Source organism: Styela clava, chromosome 10 (genome assembly GCF_964204865.1).
Source record: "Styela clava chromosome 10, kaStyClav1.hap1.2, whole genome shotgun sequence".
NCBI lineage: Eukaryota > Metazoa > Chordata > Ascidiacea > Stolidobranchia > Styelidae > Styela > Styela clava.
This window is the reverse complement of record NC_135259.1, coordinates 12719641-12738523: the sequence shown is the minus strand read 5'-3', so window position 1 is coordinate 12738523 and position 18883 is coordinate 12719641. Positions and strand designations below refer to the sequence as shown.

General features: G+C 34.5%; 1 protein-coding gene across 2 annotated transcripts in view; it reads left to right on the top strand.

The window, feature by feature from the left end:
• LOC120337726 (CCR4-NOT transcription complex subunit 1-like) overlaps nt 1–18883 on the top strand; it is a 36092-nt gene that overhangs the window by 6497 nt on the left and 10712 nt on the right. For both annotated transcript variants that reach the window (XM_078116726.1, XM_078116727.1), the window contains exons 12-37: nt 204–317; nt 663–779; nt 1284–1464; nt 2320–2407; nt 2833–3019; nt 3795–4269; nt 4512–4694; nt 5339–5512; nt 5664–5791; nt 7178–7361; nt 8357–8538; nt 9219–9446; nt 9567–9713; nt 10145–10324; nt 10869–10985; nt 11623–11811; nt 12383–12664; nt 13725–13847; nt 14418–14609; nt 15001–15105; nt 15674–15814; nt 16018–16122; nt 16785–16904; nt 16983–17051; nt 17606–17770; nt 18335–18550. In XM_078116726.1, the coding sequence (XP_077972852.1) occupies nt 204–317; nt 663–779; nt 1284–1464; nt 2320–2407; nt 2833–3019; nt 3795–4269; nt 4512–4694; nt 5339–5512; nt 5664–5791; nt 7178–7361; nt 8357–8538; nt 9219–9446; nt 9567–9713; nt 10145–10324; nt 10869–10985; nt 11623–11811; nt 12383–12664; nt 13725–13847; nt 14418–14609; nt 15001–15105; nt 15674–15814; nt 16018–16122; nt 16785–16904; nt 16983–17051; nt 17606–17770; nt 18335–18550 (4392 nt within the window). The remainder of the gene's footprint in view (nt 1–203; nt 318–662; nt 780–1283; nt 1465–2319; nt 2408–2832; nt 3020–3794; nt 4270–4511; nt 4695–5338; nt 5513–5663; nt 5792–7177; nt 7362–8356; nt 8539–9218; nt 9447–9566; nt 9714–10144; nt 10325–10868; nt 10986–11622; nt 11812–12382; nt 12665–13724; nt 13848–14417; nt 14610–15000; nt 15106–15673; nt 15815–16017; nt 16123–16784; nt 16905–16982; nt 17052–17605; nt 17771–18334; nt 18551–18883) is intronic.

Genomic DNA, 18883 nt, shown 5'->3' with positions numbered 1-18883 from the left:
CGCCCAGTGAAATGTTTTAAAACTGGTGTGCAACAGTCATCCTGCTGGTCACAACCCGTCCCGCCGAACCATTTAGTTAGCCTTTGTCAACACTTACATTTTCCCCATCAAGCATTATTACATCCTAATTCGAAAATATCAAATTTACATTAGACATCCCTGATATCTGCATCTTTTACAATTGTATGCTTAATCCATTACAGCTCAGTTCTCCGTTTCACAAATTACGACAAGAATTAATTTCAAATATGCTTCCAACTTTTCTCAATCTTCATCCAAATTCAGGAATCATATTACATTATGCTTGGCATGGACAGGTATGTACATTTTTGTTATCCTTATATATGTGGATGTTTCTCAGATTATCATAGACTAGTTTATTTCATCACCAATGACCAATCAGCAAAGGTAATGTTGACGTAACAATTGAAATTTGTACAGTCAATTTTGCAAGGAAAATTTTGTAAGAAAAACTGTTTGCAAAGTAATTTTTACAACCATGTACAGATGAGATCCATTTTTTGTCTTCAATTTTATGTAATTTGCACAAATTTTTTTAAAATTTTTAACGAAAATATAATAATAGGTTGACAAATTGCTATCATTGCTGGAAATCTGCATTTATGCATCTAGTTGCAGAAATTTATTTTTCTAATATTTAGGGTCAGTCTCCCGCCATTAAACAATTGGTGATGTTGAGTATGGCTGAATGGTATATGAGAGATCAGCACGATCAACAGAGACTGTCAAGAATCTTGGATGTAGCACAGGACCTTAAGGTAATGTTAAATGTATTCATTCATGGATAGGTAACTAGGGAGGGAGCGTAGCTATCAGTTGTACTCAGTAGGTTTTGAACATGGTACTCCCGTAGTGTGTGTACCAGGTTAGGGTTAGACCATAATTTTATTCCAATTTTCTGATATTAGTTCTACTACGAGTTCGGTGACCGTCTGTGTTAGTCAAGTGAATATACCTCCTGCCCGTAGGCTTCCGTCCTTTTACACAACTTGATGTAAAGTAGGCGAACAAAATTAGTTACCTCCATATCCCATATTAGTTACCTCCATATTGGTACACACACTTCTGGACCGCCGAAAATATATTTAATATGAAATTAAGAGAACTATTCTGGTTAAAATTTCATAAATTTAGTTTTTTATGATCTAAGCATGTTAATATGAGTATTTTATTCTCCCTCACATTTATATATGAAGATATATATACAAATTCAGACTGCATAAAGACTTATCAATGAGAACTTCCAATATATATTTTCTCAGGCACTTTCTCATTTGCTAAATGCAAGTCCATTTGCATTTGTGATCGATTTAGCCGTTCTTGCATCTCGAAGGGAATATTTAAAATTGGATAAATGGTTGACGGACAAAATCCGAGAACATGGTGAACATTTTATCCAGGCCTGTGTTGCTTTCCTAAAAAGGAGATGTCCTTCCATTTTAGGTAAGAAAAATGAATATTTTTTGGTTCAAAATAGGAATGTACAGACCTACTTAGTTTTTCTTTAATATTTCTACTTTGCTATTGAGTTTTAATTTTGATGTTTTTCCTACCGTAATTCAATGTATTGGGAATCTTCTAAATTCTGCATATTTTACTTCATAAGTTACACACTTATTAAGGTGGTGGGCTTGGGTATGACGTTGAGATCTCTAACTCAATGATGCTGGGTTAATGCTCTAGCCCTGACACAGACAAACTATGGCACGCTGGCCAAATCCGGCCTGTTGGGTAATTTAATCTGGCCTGCCTGATGCTGCTATAATCAAACTAAAACCAAATTTTGATGTTTTAGCTGAAGAATAGCTCAAAAAATTTGTTTAGATTGCGAGGAAATTTAGTTTCAGCACGAGGCTTACAACTTACATGGCCCATCAGTCTAGGTTGCAAAAATTTTGGCTCTTGGTCCAGAAACTTTGCCATCCCCTGCTCTAGCCACTAGCATTGTTTTATAACTGACAGGAAAAATCTCAAGATTCTTATTATTCCGAATTTTTCTTTTTAATTTTCGTTCGAATGAAAGGTGTCTTTATGTAGATAGTTTGAATCTCAGTCTTGAATTTTTAGTTGCTATTACATGGATATGGAATCATGCTATAAATATGCCGTTTACGTCTCAAAAAGACATAATTCATGATTTCGCTATAAAATGGCAAATTCTAGCGGAGAAAAACAATTTTGAATTCTAAAGTTTTATATAGGGATGTTAAAAGTAGGGCTCTGACTTCAGTGAAATGCCAGATTCTAACTTTGTTTTTAATTATAAAAAATGTAACTGCTGTATTCTTACATTGCCAGGTGTAAAAGATGACGGTCAACCAAAGAACTTGCAACTTCCACCTGAGACATTAGCTACTGTGTTAGTTTGTCTGCAAGCTTGTGTTGGGTGGGTGTGGTCTAATTGTTGTAATAGTGGTTTCTACTGTATCCTAGTGCAGTGGTTTTCAACCTTTTTTCTTTTGTGTGTACAATACTAGGAAAGTTACCTTTCTAGATCCAAGGCAAGCTATCAGAATTACAAATTTTAACGACTTAATTCTCTAGATCAGGGGATCGGCAAAGTTTTTGGACCATGGGATAAAAAGTTAAATTTATGAACAATATTTACAGTCTTACAAAAGCAAAAGTGAAAAACAATAAGCCTTGTGCCAAAGCTAAATTTAACCGCAATATCAATAAATTCTGTTAGATATTTTTTTTAAGGTTTTAGTTTGGTTGTGGCAGCATAAGGCGGGCCGGATTTGGCCCACAGGTCGTAGTCTGCCCATGTCAGTGCTAAATCCTCAATTTTTATCATATTTTCTTTCCCAGGAATGTGTCTCAGACTCTTTCTGAAAATATTCTCACCATGGTTGCAAACTGCAGTAGTTTAATAAGTAAAACAAGACAAGCACCTCCTGGTGTTATGGGAAACAATAGACAACCTGGTGCACCTGGATCATCAGTTATTGCCGCACCTGCTTCTAACGTCCTGCCTGAAACTTCACTTTCAAAAACGGTAAGTTCACGATTTTTTCATGAGAGAGATTAACTTATTCTTTGAATTTTTAGTTGCAAAAAATGTAATGTGTGAAACTGCGAAATTGACAAAATTTTAATTTTGCATATTGCATGATTTTTTGCAAATTATATCTGTTATAGTTTCCTCGAAGTAGCTTTTCACTTTTATTTTAACTTATTCTGTGAAGTTTTACTTTCAAAAAGTGATTTAGTACTGTGTGAAAATTGCTAAATTGACAAAATTTTAATTATGTTTACTGCATGATTTTCTGCAAATTATATTCGTTTTAGTTTCCTCAAAGTAGAAAATAATGACAATGGATGATTCTATAGTAGTGTACTTTTCTGATCTGGGCATTTTTCTTTTCTAAATTTATATAGCTAGAATATTGTTCACGATCTTCAGAAATTATTGATCTTTCAAGTTTCTTCTGTTATATCAGTACACATTGTTCTTCTGATTTGATGCAACAAACTATTATTTACTGTAATAAGTTGAAATACCTTGCCATCAATATTTGTCCAGTCATATATAGCATAGGCTGTGACATTTCTTTTCGAATTGGTCTTTTTTTGACATTGTTTCACTTGAATTTCATTGAAGTTTATAAATATAATGAGTAATTACAATTTCACAAGTATTTATTTTATTCAATTATTCAATTGCCAGATTTAACTATAAAAATGTTTTAATAATCCCAAATTTAAAATCATGTTCAAACTCCACATTCTAAGCCAAGTTCCTGTTTTTTATCCCAATTCAACTTTTTCAGTTGGATTTACCTGGTATGGGTGCATTTTCTGGAAACCCAACTCAACAACAAGCATCAACTCAACAATCTACTCAACAAGAACCTACTCAGTTACCTGGGTTTGGAGGAAGTTTACATGTACAGCCACCAGGATCTTCTGCGTTTGGAATGTCCGCTAATGATCAGAGTATGTTATCGGCGACCAATTTGACCCCTTCAAACATGTTGAGCACATCGGCAGCAGGAAACGCCCCAGGATTACCAGCGTCGTCCAACCCACTTTTAGATAAAAGCCGCAGCACAGCTATTGGTCCCATAGGAGGGGGTGCAAGTGGTACAATTGGTCAACTAAATAACAGTGCGTTTTCATCTTCTGTCGGACAAAATCTCGCAAGTAATAGTTTCGGGTTAACAGGAAATAATTCAAGTGCAAATCAAGGAATTGGTGGTGGACCGTTTTCTTCTCAACTTGGATTTGATAGCCAGATGTCACAAGGTATTTTTTTAGTTCCATTCAACTCGATATAAATCTGATTACGATACTAATTAAAGATTCTTTGCTTTTACTTCAGAAAATGAATAAAAGCATTCTTTTATTATTCATATTCTCTCAAGTTTTATTCATTTCAATTTCCGAATTTTGATGAAGCGTAAAATGCTGTAAGTAATTTTGAAAATCTCCTAATAATAAACTAGATATACCTTCCTTTTCAATATAATTTATCATTTTTTTTATAGGTTTTGGTGCTTCTAATCAACTTTTGGCTGGACTTGGAGGTCTCAGTATCAGTGGTTCTGCCACGGATTCATTTTCATCTTCAAAATTTGATTCATTCGGTGGTCAAAAACTGGATATGTTGAATAGGAAAGTACAAGACTTATTTGGTCAATCAAAACAAATTGGACTGGGTAATAGCGGAGGTATGTTTACTGATTATATAGGAGTCAATAAAGTCTTAAAATTGCAAAGGGAATTCATCGAAACCATATTTTGTTTTCGTCCTCACAGATGTATTAAATGAAGTAAAAATAATTCAACAATTACTGATTGAAATACAATAAACCTGGTTAGGATATATTGACAACTGATTTCATAACAATATTGAAATTGTAAAGGGACGTTATGGTTATGGACGCCCTGTATATTTGGTATTCATTGTATGGTTGTATTGTACTGTATTGTATGGTTTGGTATTTCAACCAGAGATTTAAATACCTGAGATACCTAAGGGTCTAACCCTAACATGGGCAAACTACAGCCAGCAGGCTAAATTCGATCCGTTGGGTAATTTGATTGTTTTTGATAAAAAATAGCTCAAAGAATAAATTTAGTTTTGGCTTGAATACCTGGTCCAAAACCCTTGCCCACCCATGGTCTAGCTGTTAATCAAGCCATTGAATTGTTAAAACTCGTAAATAAAGGGTTGTACTTGTAAATCAAGACTTGTTAACTGTGATTTTAGATCTTTTTTACCTTTTTTGATTGAAGTGCAATTAAGTCATAAAATTTAAGACTGCTTTTCTAAAATACCAGGCCCTTTTGACGCTTTCTTGAATTTGTTTAGGTATGGGTACTGGTCCTTCACTTGGCGGGGGACTAGGTGGCAGTCTTGGTGGTGGTATGGGCACAGGACTAGGTGTGTTTGGTCAAAAGAAAACAAATGCAGCTGGTTCTCTTGGAGCAGCAACACAACAAGCCTTCCAGCAAGCTGCAGTCAAATCAGCAAAACCCGCTGCAAGTAAGAACTGATTAAATGTTTTCCAATAATTAGTAGTTTTCAGTACTCAAATTTTTATGAAATGTGTACATCAAAGAAATGCGGATAACACTTTTTCTTTGTTGCATTATAATATAATAAAATTGACCTTATTAATATTTTTCAAATTCAGCTGGTGATCTTTCACAAGTTTGGCCAGAGATGAATCAACAATTCAGTAAAGAAATTGAAGATGAAGCAAACAGTTATTTTCAGAAGATTTACAACCAACCTCCTGATTCAACATTAACTGTAGATGAAGTAAGTATATATTTTCCTCAGTTTATTTTCAACACATTCCTTTGTGAGATTATTTCGTGCTTGGAATTTTATCTTATCTTTATCAGTAGGTCAGTTATCACTAGATGAAATGTTTGATAATATAAATATGATAAACAGATAAGGCAGTGGTTCCCAAACCTGGCAGAATGTTTTTTGGGCCTATTGAAATATGTCAATACATTTTTTGAAAATTCACTTCTTAAAAAAGGAATGAAGTCACCAAATCTGTTAAAATTAATTTTGAGTGAGAAGTGCACAAAAGCAATCTCATATATTCATTTAAGTAACTGTGATCTCAGCGGAAAAACATAGTCACGTCCTTGCCTACTTCTATGCCTTTCTCTGACATTGCTGACGTGAATTATTATTTTGATATTAACTTTTTATTTGCATATTTTGTATCAAATATGCCATATTTCCCGGCTAATCAATCTACCTGGCAAATAAGTCGATGTCTATTTTTAGCACTAAAAAAGTTTATTTTCCATTTAATCCTCCAATAAGACGGGGTAGAAAAATTGCTTCTCTGTTGTTCAGTTATGCACTAATAATTTTATATGGTTAGATGAGATCCAGATTATGTCTGTTTAGTAGAATCATACCCACAGAATTAATTATTCTTAACAATAAAGCGGTAATTTTAAGTTAAAAATCAGCAATCAATTTGAACAACCTATTAACCCGAATGTTGAAATAACCTTTGAATATGGTGTGGTTAGTACGGTACTACACTGTACGTCCATGGGTTATCTGTGTATTCCTGCCTCTGTGGTATTCCTTGAATCTCTTTAATAAATTACCAATAATGATAATGGCCTAAATAGGGAGTGCTTCATGACACCAGCCTGTTATTATTACAAGGGAGTTTTTAAAAAGAATATGACAAATAACAGCTGGCAGTACAAAGTCAATTAAATATCATGATTGGCAGATCCTTATATCCAAATATAAGGTTAACACAACTCACGTTTGAGAAGACTTCTGCGATAAATAAGCGGACTACAGAAAAATATAATAGTTTCCCAATAAGACGCCCCCCCTCCCCCAAATTAAGTCGAAAAATTGGGTCTAGAAAAGCGACTTATTAGCTGGGAAATATGGTAGTTATGAACCCGGATAGAAATGCTACATAAGTAACTGTAATTCAATTTGAATTTTTTCGATAATGCCCAAATTCATATTAACGACACCTTTTCAATCACTCAGATCAACAAATCTCTATAAGGCTGCCATTGATATACAAAATCTCCTATTTTTTGACAATTGGAATTTTTCCTGTTTTCACCTTGTGTTAAAATTGGTGGAATTGGGGTTTGATCTGGGTAGTTCAACACTTATTACATTCGATGTTATTTCTGTTTCCAGATTTTAGATTTGCTGAGAAAATTCAAAGATTCGACGATTAAAAAAGAGCGGGAAGTGTTTAATTGCATGATTAGAAATTTGTTTGAAGAATACAGATTTTTTCCGCAGTATCCCGATAAAGAATTATATATCACTGCTTGCTTGTTCGGAGGAATCATCGAAAAAAACTTGGTGACATATCTAGGTGAGTGATCGTTTTTATTGTTTTTATTTTCAATATGGATTGAATGTTTGATGGATTGATTGATTGAATGAATTTAAATATATTCTATATATGGCTAATACATAGAATAGTTTATGGCTAAACTATCTGATCGGCTTTCCTCTCTCTCATGATAAATATGAAAATCCAACCGTACTCCTTTGTGAAATTAATTTTAAGTTATGACCTTAGGACAGAATTTTTCAATTTTTTTAATATTCACAATTAACAATTTTATGGCCTACAGTGGTTCATAAAATTTTTGTTACTGCAGCGCCAAATTATCAAGGAAAAAAACTCATGGCACCCCTACATGAAAAAAAATTGCTGCATTCAAATAAAAATCAATTCTGTAATCGTTAATGTGAATTTATGCTTTTTGAAGTTTATAAACATGTGGGCCCAAAGAATAAAGACAATGTCAACAAAACAACATAACATCACGAGAATATCGGTCAGAGACTAAGACTTATCGATCGAAAGTTAGGGGATCCGCGCTCTTACTCCATAGTGACACTTTGTGTCCCATCACTAATTAATTAATAACTCGCTAATTATACGACATAATTCATCCAAAATCAATAGGCTCCTGGTCCGACATATGATGAATGCACATGCAAAATCTGGAGCAGATTTAATCTCGCTTTCGTGAGATATCGCGTGCATCTAACAGACAGACAGACAAACAGACAAATACCTATCAACATACTTACCGAATAAAATCGATGAGTAATAACAGTTACACTTCACACCTGTTTATCTAATAAGAAGTGTTTGTCTGCTGCTCTGAACACATCTTCAAATATTCAATCATATATGTGTTATGTTTAACACAATTCTGATAATTTTTGGCGCACCCTTATCAAATTGCCGCATGCCTCAATTGGAAACCGCTGGCCTATGTCATATACCTACCTTCTTACACTTACGATTATCGTTTTGTATTCTAGTTCTTACATTATTTTCACTTATTTCAGCACTTGGCATTGCTTTACGTTATGTTTTGGAAGCGTTGCGAAAACCCCAACCAAATAAAATGTATTACTTTGGTATTGCTGCTCTGGATAGATTCAAAAACAAACTGAGAGAATATCCTCAGTATTGTCTTCACATTGCCGGGATTCCACATTTCAAGGAATTTCCTCCGCATCTAGTAGAGGTTTGTACATTTTTGTTGATTTTGCTTGGTTTTGTATAGATTTTAGCGATATGAATGTTTTGTTTTTCAATCCAGTTCATAGTATCTTTTCATACGTTTCTTCTAGAACCAAAAAGTTTTGCGATTACTCGTACGAAAATTAATAAAATTTATCTGGCCCTTGAATTTCTGTTTGTGTTTTAGTATTGTGGGGCGCTTTGCTCTGAAGTTTTTGATATATATATCAGGTGACCTGGGTTCAGCATATTTTTGCGTCTAACTGTAATATATTTTGTCCAAGATATTTTAAAAACAAAATGTTTTTAATACTTATTAGGTGATATAGTTCAGACTGTGAAATATTTGATGTCCTTCCCTGAAATATTCTTTTAATATTATTGTTTTTTGGGCTTAATCAAATCTATGGCTTACGGTTGCTATTGTGTGATTATTTGTTCACAATAATCGTCAACTAACCCATATAGTGTTAAAATAAATGTTAATACAGAAAGATTATAAAAGTCTGTGTCAAAACTATGTTTTTTGACAAAATATATTATAAAGTACAAAATGATGATTACAAAAAATAGAAAACATCATTAATAAAATACCTAATTCCCAAACCATTTTTTAATAAAAGCATTTTGATTACGATTTATCAGGTAATAAATTGTAATTACAATCCTTAAAATCTATTACAGTATGTTGATTACGGCAAACTCTCTAAAGAACCACCAATGAAAGCACAGAGAACAACACACGGCTCCCTAACACCCAGCAGCATGAATCCACTCCAACAACAAATTGCTCAACCATCCCCTCAATCTGGTTCACTCACTCCAACAAGAATGCCACCATCTACAGTTGGAGCTGTTGCTCCTCAACCACAAAGAGCATCATCAGCTGGTGCAAAGCCAATTGGAAAAGAGGTAGAAACACTTTAGGATTCATAGTGTTCTGTAAGAGCCACTCAATATAAAATGAAGTATATTTACTACCTCTCTGTATTTTATCACCTTTTTTGATTAACATATATTTGTTTTTAACAGCAACCATCAATTGCCAAAGCTACAAATATCGACACTTTACTCGGCGCTCAGGCTCCTGAAGAAAAAATCCCAGAACCTCCGGAATCAGCTCAAGATAAAATTGCTTTTATCTTCAATAACCTTTCAAGCTCTAATATACAGGCTAAGGTAAATTTTTAAACTTTTTTTAAAGAAATCAGTCTAGAGTTTAGATTATTTAAATTTCAAATGATTAAATTATACCACTTCTCCGTAGCGATGTCATGAGTTTCCACACCATTACTCTTATCAAAACTCTACGAGAATCAGCTGATATACAAGGAGTTATTCTTTCAGGTAGAGCTGAAATTTTCCTATTTCTGTGTAATTCACCGGCTTTGAAACCAAGGTCTTTAACCTGCAACGGCTGACGAGCATCATAATGTCATGAAGAAGCAAGTTTTATGAAAAATAATATTTTTCATTATCTATTTTTGCTTCAGCAAAAGGGTGATTAACACCAAAATTTACTTCGTAAAGTTTTGCAATAATACTTTTCGTAGAAAGCTTTATGATTATCATTAATTTCAAGTTGAAATTTCTGTTATTTTTCTATCCAGAGCGAAGAAATGCAAGGCGTAGTGGAAGATGAATATATAGCATGGCTTTCTCAATATTTTGTGATGAAGAGAGTCAGCATTGAACCAAACTTTCATCAGCTTTATTCAAATTTCCTGGAATGTCTTCGAATGCCAAAACTAACTAAACTAGTTCACAAGGAAGTGTTTCGGAATATTACCGTAAGAATTTACGGATTGGCGTGAATTTTCCAATACTTTTCTTCGGCCAACTACCGACTGTTAAAAAGTTGATTAGGGTTGCATTCATATTGATAGTTTCACTATATCCAAACGTGGGTGTGCAAATGCGGCCCACAAGAAAAAATTTACCCGCGGAGAATTGTCAAGTTAGAGTGGTGTGCGTCCCTAAAATGAGTTTTTAATTTAGTTTAATCTGGTACGAGCGAGTAATTCTAATCCCTTTGCGTCCCTATGCCTAAGATGTTTTTTTCCCTTATGAAACTATCATAAACACCAATTAATGTAAGCTGTGGAATTCTAACCAAATTACAATTTTGTGATAGTTATTTGAAGATTTTCACCTTACGTAGGTGCGGGTTTTGCAAAGTATTTTTAGTCATAGTATATTTATTAACTCAGTAATCATATTCCCAAACAGGGCTATTACAAGGTTGTGATGTCATAATGGGAATATATGTAAAATCTTAATTTTTAAATATTTTTGCACTGGTCCTCTGTTCTAATATTGCTGTTATATTTCTAGGTTTTGCTCAAGTCAGATAAAATTGATGCAAACTTCTCAGATAGATCGCTGTTAAAAAATCTTGGACATTTCCTTGGAATGCTCACATTGCCGAAAAATAAGCCGATTCTTTTTGAGGTTAGTTGTCAAATGATATTGTGGTCCAAGTTGGTAGCCAGATTTGAGATTTCTACACTCAAGTCAATCCATTTGAATATTCAAATTTGTCTTGAGTTGGCGAATGTGACTTACCGCATTTTACGAACCATAAGGAGCACTGGGTTATGAGGCGCATCGTCAATGAATTGCTTAGATTGGAGTTTAGTCCATACATAATATGTGACTTTTAAGGAGTATCAAGTTACCGTTCAAGGCTCATTAAAAAAACTCATTATTTATCATGGTTATTGTATTTTATTCAATGTAAAATGACGGTTTATTTATAAAACAATAGTACCTAGGCTGGTTTTGAGTGTAGTTAAAAAAAGCAGCCGCCGTAGGGTGGTTCACGTAACCGCTGATCGGTTAGGGCTTCCTCCGCCATCATGTCCATGTACCTGAAACGAATAACTGGCTAACTAATCCCATTCCCGACATGGACTGGTAACCGGACGAGAGGCCGTGGTTCGCCATTTGATTAAATTGTCTTATCGGCTTTCCTCTCTCTCAGGATAAATATATAAATCCTGTCCTAAGTTTTTTACTCAATACCAATTTACGTCATTGTGCACAATAATAACTTTTCGTAAACAGTTTCCTTATTTCCCTGTTTCAGGACATTGATTTGAAATCTCTTCTATATGAAGCAAATATGAAAGGAGCACAGGAACTTCTATACGTTGTTCCATTCGTGGCAAAAATTTTGGAATCTGTTGGCAAAAGTCGAGTATTCAAACTTCCAAACCCATGGACTGAGGCAATCATTGGAGCTCTTGTGGAGTTGCATAATGAACCAGATCTAAAGGTATTGGAGATTTTTATATATATTGGATAGTATTTTAGCTTGTTTTTAAACAGAAAATACATGGTTATATCATTTGAATTCTAACCAGTAAATCATTTGAAAAAGATATGGAAAAAATTGCTTGATAAATATATTCAGTTTAGCATAAATAGCAAAGTTTATCTCAATTTCAGTATTACATGGTAATTATGTAGAAATATATCAATCGAATATTATTGGATTTTCCAATGTGTAAAATACAAAATACGACATTATATTGGCACAAAATCCTGCGCACGCAACTCAACGTATCGGCTTGATAGGATAAGCAAAGTAAAAAAATTTATTTTACTCTATGAGTTTTAGAATTGAACACCGAGTTTTCGAGCGCCGGTGCACATTGCATCGGGATTACAAACATCAATATAGTTTTTTGAAATATCGGCGTATCGGTATCAGCGTTATTTTGTTGGTATCAGCAACAAAGGTGGTATCAGTACATCTCTAGTATTAGCCTCTCATTAACTCATTATTTACAATTGTCAAAATTATTTTTCAATAATTACCATTTTTGACTTTTATTTCATCCCAGCTCAACTTAAAATTTGAAGTCGAAGTTTTATGTAAAAATTTACAACTGGACATCAACGAAATAAAACCATCAAATTATCTACGAGATCCATCATACAAACATACCATCGATTACCAACTATCCGCTTCCAATAAAGATACAAACAGTAGTAAACCAGGAACACCATCTGTCGGATTAGATCAAGATCTTGTTCAAAAAAGCATTCCACCTCCTGGCGTTACATTATCGGCTGCTGGCAGCTTGCCTCCCAGTACGACATCTGCTGGAAAAGGGTTTGGACAGGTATGTGCTTTTAGGACTGAAAATAAGTCTAGATCAGTGGTTCGCCCCCTTTTTAGAATTTGTCAAGTTTCGCGCCCCACCTTAAAGATAACTCGCTAACGATAAGCTGAAAATAACAAATTGTAAGGCGAAAGTTTGTTAACACGTTGTATGGAACATGAATAATGAAACAAATGAAAAGTTTCAAAATCAAGCAAAGTTTGTTAGTTTTATCAGTTCAGGTCAGTTTTTGGCGACAAGATGTTTAGTTCGAGGTTTTGTGGTGGCTAATGCACATCCTAATGCACACATTTTTATTTTTAATCAGAGTCACGCCCCCTTAAAAAATTGTCCACGCCTCTCTTGTGGTGCGCGCCCCACCGTTTTGATCTAGATATATATGGAGTAGTTTTAAATTTAAAAAAGAAGAGTACTTTTTTATATGCAAAGGTTTCTCATGTTTCTTGCTCTGAACAAAGCTTTGTGCAAGCAGCCACTGATCTCATACCATAAGTATGGAACTATTATTTTTGATTCGGAATCTTATGGTTCTGCATCGCATACTCAACCCATTGACCCCCTCGGTTAGGTGATGGGCAATGGATTCGAACTCAATATGTGTAACTTGCTAAGTCTAACGCTCTAACCCGGGGGTGTGCAACCTGCAGCCCGCTGGCCAAATGCGGCCCACAAGGAAGAAAATTTACGGCCCGCGAAAAAGTGCCAATTTTGAATGGTATGCGGCCTCCGAAACGAGTTTCCTATCTATTTGGTTTAATCTAGTATGTGCGAGTAATTTCAATTCCATTACTCTGCTAAGCCTATACCTGAGCTTGAGCGAAGCAAACAACGCATGTCATAAGATCAACCAAAATTTTTGTGCCTACAACTACCAGAAAACCTATGTTAAATAAAGGTGCGGCCCGTGGTTTCACCCAGTTATTTGTATTCGGGCCTCTAACCGCCAGGAAATTGTGCTCACAAGAGTGGCAGATTTGAATTTATGGTATTGAAAGTCGACTTTGATACATTCGGTCGTTGCAAAATAACATATAATAAATTCTTCACTTTCATATTTCAGACTATGCCGCAGATGTTGTCAATGTCTTCATCAGTACCAAGGTTTTCACTGCATGATATCAATATCTACTCCATATCTACCCTGCAATCACATTTGATGGTGAAACCTGAAATATTGAAAAACGTTAGTATTTTTTTGTTTTATTGTTTATTGGGTACGAAGTTAAGTGGAAATTATTGTTGTTATTCAGCTGTTGTTTTGTGAAAAAGGCGCTCTTCTTCGTAAATTATTGGAACAATCTAGTACAGATTACTATTATTTCTATTGTATTTTTCAAATCCCATATGGTTCGACTCTGATATTTCACCCAACTTTTGCTGTTTTCAGTAACTCATGGGTAATCTTTCATGTGACATTTGATACCATTATTGGATCTTCGCTCTAGGAAACCCTTATTCTCAGTTGTTCTGTCTGTGTATCTGTCTGTCTGTATTAAAATTTCTCCCGTGGGTTTTGCTTTGACCCTAGTAATGGGCATCACCTAAAGTCCGAATTGATATTTTGTTTCTGTGACAGAAGCGAAACTAACCTCTGTAGAAGAAAATATTCTTTCGAACAAGCCATTTTTTCATCTCGATGATCCATGAACTGGGGAAGCCTTAGTAATTTTAGTGAACATATTCAACTATTAGCCATAGTTTAAATGTTTAATATTTACTGATAAAGTCTTTTCTTATTTCTCTTTGAATACAGGTACCGTTAATCACCCCAGCTGCATTAAAAAGTTGTGTCAGGATGTCAGTGGAACGAGCAGTCCAAGAGTTATTACAACCAGTGGTGGATCGTGCTATTAAAATAGCTATGACGACATGCGAACAAATTGTCAAGAAAGATTTTGCTTTAGACCCTGAGGAATTTCGAATGCGAGCAGCTGCTCATCATATGGTATTTATTATTAAACTCTAAAAGTGTGATTTTTTCTTGTGTAAGTAAATGTTGGGTCACGTAAAGTATAACTGTATTATCATGCAGATCTTGGCATATTTTGTCACCATTTTCTTTATACGACGCACATCATGTGTAGCTAACCTAAAACTCAAACTCATTATCTCTATCACATTCACAAGCCCTTCTTGGAGTAGGCTGTTCAAATGGTATGATATATCGTACATTCCTATCATCTCAGATTTGGCATTATTAATAAACTTTTTTTCTTTTTAATATACATCCTTGTCAAAATCTTAAATAAACACAAGTCTTTCTCAAGCACATGATACTATCGATTATATATAAGACTTTTATAGAATTTACTATGTTTTTCTTTGAATTTTCCCAGGTTCGCAATCTGACTGCAGGAATGGCTTTAATTACATGCAGAGAACCTCTTATTCAAAGCATTACTAATTACTTGAAAATCAATCTGCCACAAGCAATACAGAGAGTGAGTTTGTATCTTATGATTATTGTTTTACAAATATTTTCACAGAGCTAATGATCTACCAGTAGTAAAATATGTTTCAAATACACTTATGACTTATACTTATAAACCACTCAAAAGTAATCGAAAAACTCACTCGAATTAAGAATTCTGATTGCAACTCAGTAATTAAAAGCTAAAAAGTTTCATACATTTGTTTTAAATACTCTTTTGAGACATTTATTTGGGATGAATGAAGTCTTAAGAATCTGCTCACAAATAAAAAGCAGCGAAAAATTATTAAATATTGTTCAAGTCCGTGAACATATATGTATATTCATTTGCATACAATTTGAAAATTAATATAAATTAAAATTGTTAGAGAAGAATCTTACATATGTATGTTTTACATCACAGATGTCAGAAAATTTTTTTTTTAATCTGACTGCCAAATTTTGCACTTCAAAAGTTGATGGTTTGTAACTAGCAGCGAATCCAGTAAACATAAACATGAAATTTCATATTTGCGTTCCAAAAAACTTGGGTGTAGCATTTACATTAGCTAATTTAACTATATATTCAATATTCTCAGGTGGGTGTTCAACAACCGAAAGAATTAATAGAGCAAGCGGCCACTGTCCTGGCACAAGATAACATGGAATTAGCATGCTGCTTCATACAGAAGACTGCAATTGAAAAAGCATTTATGGAGATTGATAAACGAATGGCTACTGTAAGAAATTTTGATTCAAAAAATAGGCTGGCATTTTTTACTTTTCATAAATTTGGAATTCCCGTACAAATCAATTCTGCAACCTATTACTGTATAGCAGTGTTTCTCAAACTTTTTTAAGCCCCCTTGTTCACTTCTCAATAATCTATGCACCCACCCCATTTATGTTTGGAAATCCTCTTGATATTGTGTTTTTTTTCCAGGAATTTGAGTTACGCAAGCATGCACGACAAGAAGGTCGTCGATATTGTGATTCTGTTGTATTGACATACCAAGCTGAACGTATGCCAGAACAAATTCGATTGAAGGTATGTGCTCTATATATTAGACCAGGGATGCATATTCCAAATTTTTCAAAATAATCTTGCCACACGCAATGCCACGAATAGTTGTTGGCATTGTAAACGTATTTTCATAAAATACGAAACAACCCTTCTTGGTAACAGAAGAATGCAAAGGGTTAACAAAATATCATCAAATCACACGTTAACATTTATAATTCCTGTTTCTGAGAGAACCAGAAGCTAGGCTTGTGTGAATAAACCTGGCAATTTAAGTTATTATGACACATACAAACTTTCTTGCGATTTACGCTAAAGAGAAGACTCCCGTTTTACCTGTCCAACCAATCACTATTGCAGGCTTGCATTCGTTTTTCCATGCCTCGTTGGGCATGCGTGCCCCGTGTTGTGCACCCCTATATTAGACCATTTTGTAAATAAGTATTGGGTGTATTCCATGCGTAGCCCACACAGAATATTATATGTGTTAATATTTCTCAGCCGATCACGGCCATTGATGATCAAAAGTACAGTCAACTGTACATCCTATTTCGACAAAATGAAAATTTTTTGGTTTGAAAAATACCATTTGTTTTTAATTACTAAAATTCAATTCCAATTTTTGATGTTTACTTGTACCATGAACTGACAGAAAATATCAGATGACATTATTTTCTTACTTTAAATAGGTGGGTGGTGTTACCCCACAACAAACTGCAGTTTATGAAGAATTTGCCAGATGCATTCCAGGCTTTTTACCAAGCAATGATGCTTCACAACCTTCAGGATTTCTGGCCAAACCAATGCAGGTATTGTGAACTTCACTTTTTCACTGTATTAGATTTTTACTTTTCAGCTTATAAAAAAATGAATGTAATTTTTTCCAGTCATGGCCGGTAGATGAAATCACTCAAGTTTACGACAGATGTATTAGAGAACTGGAGCAACATATTCAGGTGAAATGACAGTATTTGCTTCTATCTAAGTCTTTACTTACTTCTTGCGTCAAGTAAATGTATTTTGTGAATATACTAATGTGCACTATTTTTGACACTATGTTACTTTATAATCTTGGTAGCTCTGGAACAGACATGGGCAAACAACGGCCCCCGGGCCAAATTCGGCCCGTTCGGTAATTCAATCTGGCCTGCCTGATGCTGCCAAAACCAAACTAAAATCAAATTATGATGTTTGAGCTAAACAATAGCTCAAGGAATTTGTTGACATTTCGATTGAATTCAGTTTTGGCATGGGGTGCATTGTTTTCCGCTTTTGCTTTCTGGAGTATTTTTGACTGACATGGAGATGTTAATGAGGAATTGAAATATTATTAAAATTCTTGAGTTAATAAAGTTCAGCTTTCATTTTGTAGCATTTTAATACATAAATGTGATTCTCAATCAATTTCGATAAAAATTAATTTCATTTCCCAATGTTTCTTGTATTCTAAAAAATTATTGAATATTGAGGAAAAAAGAGACTAATCTCTCTATTTTGATATTCATTATAGGCAATCAGCCTTCCACCAAATAGTCTTCCGCAATCACAACTACAAAATCTTCTGGAAGCGACTGCTCACGCAAGAAATTCTCGAGAAATTGTTACTGCACTCGCTCTTCTACAGAAAGCTGTTGAAGGTTTGCTGGAGCGACTCACTCTTCCACCTAGTGAGGAGGTAAATGACGCTACAGTTGTAGTTATGATGAATTTTTTTTTACCTATTCATTCAATTGAATTAATTTGTTATCAAATTGTTCAAGTACAGGTCTTCAATGATCAATCGCAAACAAATTTTAACGGTATTGCACAGATGTCATGCCTCAAGTAGCTTCAAGTTTTATTCACTCTCTCTGCACATCTTGGTTCGGAATGCCACTATGCTTCGGCCCTAATGCTTTATATCAGTGGTATTAGACAGTCATATCTGTTATGTTTCAAGCTGACATCGGCAAACTATGCTATTTCTGGCCCCAGGCCCAAAAACCTTGCCCACCCCTGGTTTAAGATAACATGCCAATCGCTGAGAACTCGGTCATGGTTTTGGAACTGAATGTATATGGCGGTAACGACTAAACCTAATGGTAGAATTTTCTATGGGTTAATCTTAAAGATTCTCCACAACTTCACAGTATATTTAGGAAAATTGGATAGTTTTATTTCATCATTGATTGAAGAATCGTACATGATTTATATGTGATAATCAGGTTGCACGCCATTTATTGTGTTATCTGTTTTACAGGCTCAATCTGTCGCTGCAAGATATCGTGAATGTCACATTCTTGTAATGAAAGCTTTACAAGATCAGCGAGCGTACGGACCACAATGGACGAATAAACACGTTACGAGATTACTTGTTGAACACAGAGACGAATATAAATATAATGTGGAAGCTGTCGATTTGTTGATCAAAACTCATCTCGTCAATCTTCAACAATACGATATGCATCTGGCTCAGGTAGAATGATAGAAAATTATACCAATAACCCAGGGTTTCAGAACTCTTCTGTATATCATCAAATATAAGCAGAGTTCAAAACTCAACAAAAAATTGCCAAACTGAAGGGTCGTCTCATACGTGCTAAGTGTGTGCCCTTACGTCAAACACACTCGAAGTGCTTAGTACGCTATGACATCAATAACAGTATGTGATTGATTGTTATACACACGATCGCTTGCATGTTTACGCTATGACATGATTTTGAGTCACATCTTATCGTTATTAATATACCGGTAAGTAACATAACAATAATGGTTATCATTTTTCATTAGTTCTCTTCTGCAACCATTT